A 4143-nucleotide genomic window follows, 5' to 3' on the forward strand; every position below is an offset into this window, starting at 1 on the left:
GTAGAGCTTGATGTGAGGCTTGACCCCATGAACTGTGAGATCACGACCTGAGCCAAATCAGACGTGCAAGAAAATTGTGTTGTGTGGGGAAGAGATCTAGAATGGCAAACCTTTTAGTAAGGCATTCTCTCAGTATTTTGTCATAAAGTTTTAATTGAGTGTATAGAAAATATCCTTCTAAAGGTTGTGTCTTCTACATCAACTTAATATTAGGCAGTATGGTTAAGAGTGGTTTAGAAGAAGCAAAAAAACAAACAGCCAAAATACTTTTCTAAATCTTTGGAGAGATATGTGTCTCTGGAATTGTGTATCACCTCAAAAGAGTGATCTCTCCAGGGAGGTTAGGATGAGTACTCTGCTTTACACTCCCTCACTCCTAACACCACATATTCCCCATGAAGGAAATGATCCACACCAAGTGGAACAAACCAAAACAAATAAACCAACAACAGCCCCACTATATTCTAGACACAACTTTTCTCCCCCACTGGAAGATTTTAAATATAATGAAACTTATAGTTCAATACTCAGTACATAGCAGAATTCGTTGATTTTTTAATACTCTTTACAACCTCAGTGAAAATAATAGATTATTAGCTACATGTGACAAATGAGTAGCTAGTGTCTCACAAGTTAATACTTTATTATTGAATGACTATAAGCATTGCTGTAATGAGCATATTTGTTTATGTATTTATTTCTTTTAATTTCTTTTTAATTTATAATGAAATTTATATATTTTTATTTTATAAATACAGAAACAGACAACAACAAAAACAAAACAAAACAAAACAAAAAACCCCAGGATGGATCAATGAAACTAAATGCTGGTTTTTTGGATAGGTCAAACAAAATTGACAAATCCTTAGCCAGACTTGTCAAAAAGAAAAGAGAAAGGACTGAAATAGATAAAATCATGAATGAAAGAAGAGAGACCACAACCAACACCACAGAAATACATTAAGAGAATATTATGAAAAAACATATGCTGAAAAGCTGGGTGATCTGGAAAAAAGGACAAATTCCTAGAAACTCATGCAGTACCAAACTGAAACAGAAAGAAACAGAAAATTTGAACAGACATACTAGAATTAATACTAGCAAATAAAATTCAATGCTACATTAAAAGAATTATTCAACATAATCAAGTGGGATTTACTACATGGCTACAGAGCTAGTTCAATATTCACAAATCAATCAACATGATACACCACATTAATAAAAGAATGGCTAAGAACCATATGATCCTCTCAATAGATGCTGAAAAAGCATTTGATGAAATACAGCATCCTTTCTTTATAAAAACTCTCATGAAAGTAGAAATAGAAGGAACATACTTCAGTATCATAAGGCCACATATGAAAGACCCACAGCAAATATCACCCTCACTGGGGAAAACTGAGGCCTTTCCTTTAAGGTCAGGAACATGACAGGGTTGTCCACTGTCACCACTGTTGTTAATCATAGTACTGGAAGTCTTAGCCTCAGAAATAAGACTATAAAAAGAAATAAAAGGCATACAAACTGGCAAGGAAGAAGTCAAATGTTCACTCTCCACAGAGGACGTGATACTCTATGTGGAAAACCCGAAAGATTCCACTTAAAGCTATTAGGACTGATACATGAGTTCAGTAAAGTCACAGGATATAAAATCAATGTACAGAAATCGGTTGCATTTCTACACACCAATAATGAAGCAGCAGAAAGAGAAATCAAGGAACTGATCCTGACGACATTGTAATGGGCACATTTGTAATATGCATTTAAATTAAAATTTTAGGACAAATAGGTGTATTCACTTCAGCATTTGTATTTTCTCTGAACCTTTTGATCTTTCTTTTCCTCTACATTAATCAAATAATGCCACACTGTCTTCTCTTTTCATCACAGTATTCTTAATATTTTTTAAATTCTTCTACTGTAGAAATTCTGTACGTGTGGGTTAAAATAAGTCTCTAGAATTTCTTCACATTTGCATAAAGCACAGAGAGTAGGGGGAAAAATAAGTAACCTTAAGAGAGATAGCAAGGTAAATGCTAATTTTTACAAACTATATTAGTATTAGGTTGAATCAATATTTTATAATATATAATCTGATCACTAGAGTAAATCAAACTAATATAAATAAAACTTTTTCATCGTATTTGTTTAAATATAAAAAATGGTAGTTTTTTGGTTCGTTTTAAATTTTTTTTCTAATGTTTATTTTTGAGAGAGAAAGAGCACAAGCAGGGAAGGAACAAAGAGAGAGGGGGACACAGAATCCAAAGCAGACTCCAGGTTTGTGGGGCTAGAACCCACAAATGCTGAGATCATGAATTGAGCCCAAGTGGGACTTAGCCTACAGTGATACCCCTTGTTGGTGCCCCTTGTTTTCTTTGTATTGGTTTAGTTTTTAGTTTTTTAAAGCCAATTCCTCCTTTCCTTTGAAGCAATGCATATTCCTGAGCACTGATTAGAGACATATATGTGAATTCAGACTTCTAAATGTTTGAAATGGAAGAGTTTTTTCAGGGCCTCTTTCACATCCTTATTCCTCAGACTATAGATCATGGGGTTCAACATGGGGAACAACACAGTATAAAATGTGGACACCATTTTATCCCTTTCAAGGGAATAGCTGGCGCTTGGGCGAGAATAGATGTAGAGAATGGAGCCATAGTACAAGGTGACAGAGACCAGGTGGGAGGAACAGGTGGAGAAGGCCTTGCGGCGTCCCTGGGTGGAGCGGATCCTTAAGATGGCAGCGATGATGAACAAGTAGGAGGCTAGGATGAGCATCGTGGGGGTGATGACGTTGGAGGCCAGTAGGAAGTAGAGCATAGCCTGGTAGCTCTCCATCACATCACATGCCAACTTCACCAAGGGTGGGACATCACAGAAAAAGTCATCGATTACGGTGTCATCACAAAAATCCAACGTGAATGTGTTGCTGGTGAGTATTATTGCATTGACAAACCCTCCAGTATAGGAATATATAACCAAACAGATGCACAATCTCCTTGACATGGCCTGAGCATAAAGCAATGGCTTTGAGATGGCCATGTAGCGGTCATAAGCCATGACGGCCAACAGGTAACACTCACTGTAGGCCAGCCCAGCAGAGAAGAAGAACTGAGTGGCACAGCCAGCAAAGGAGATGCTTTTGTCTTCAGAGATGCAGGTCATGAGGATCTTTGGGGTGTAGACAGAGGAATACCAGAGATCCAGAAAAGACAGATTCCCAATGAAAAAATACATGGGTGTGTGCAGCCGGGAGTCGTTACAGATCAACACCGTGAGGGTGATATTTCCTACCACAGTCAGTGAGTACACGCCAAGGAATACCACAAACAGCACCAGCTGCATTGTTGGGTCTGTGGTGAAGCCCACCAGAATGAACTCAGTCACTGTATGATTGCTTCTCTCCATGGCTTAAAGAGATATCACCTACAAATGGAAGAGTGAATAGTTTAGTACCCTCAACCAATACTACAGGAGATCATTCTCTGTTATATGCCCAAGAAATGTGGTCAAGGTTATGGATTTTAGGCTAAGGGATATCAGAGTGGGAATCTTGCCTTGCTAGGGCAGTTGATGGGAGTTTTTGAGTCTCAACATAGTCATTTCAGTGAAATGCATTTAACAATAGGAAAGCTTGAATGATCTTGGGGGCTCATTCATTTTTTAAGAAAATAGTTCTTAAGCTTCAGATGCCATCTAAGCACTGGGGTACAGTAATGAGGACAATAGGGCTAACCCTTATTCTATGCAGACCTTATTTCGAAGGGAAACATTCGTGATAAAGAAATTAATAAGTGTAGAACTATTTTCAGTTAATTTTAGAAATAATTAAGAATTAATACTGGATGGTGGAGTGAAAATGAATTCGGAGAGTAGCTAATTAAACTTAGACAGTGAGAGGAAACATTCTTTGCAAATGGACCAGTTGTTCAAAATCCATGAGAAATGGGAAAGTCCCCGAAGTTTGGAAGGCGGGGACATTTGAAAGGTGGCACACTATGCTGCCGCAAAAATGGCATTTTGGCATACTTCTCTTTTTCATTAATGTGGTAGCATGTATCATTACTTTGTTTTTATTGCCAGATAACATTCCTTTATATGGATATACCATTTTATTTCACCCGTTCGTCAATTGATGTG

General features: G+C 37.4%; 1 protein-coding gene across 1 annotated transcript; it reads right to left on the minus strand.

The window, feature by feature from the left end:
- Positions 1-2475: 2475 nt before the first annotated feature.
- LOC115272213 (olfactory receptor 1013-like) lies at positions 2476-3411 on the minus strand. The gene has a single exon (XM_029915286.1). The coding sequence runs from the start codon at positions 3409-3411 to the stop codon at positions 2476-2478; it is 936 nt and encodes a 311-aa protein (XP_029771146.1).
- Between the last annotated feature and the right edge of the window lie 732 nt (positions 3412-4143).

Source organism: Suricata suricatta, chromosome 11, assembly GCF_006229205.1.
Source record: "Suricata suricatta isolate VVHF042 chromosome 11, meerkat_22Aug2017_6uvM2_HiC, whole genome shotgun sequence".
Classification (NCBI taxonomy): domain Eukaryota; kingdom Metazoa; phylum Chordata; class Mammalia; order Carnivora; family Herpestidae; genus Suricata; species Suricata suricatta.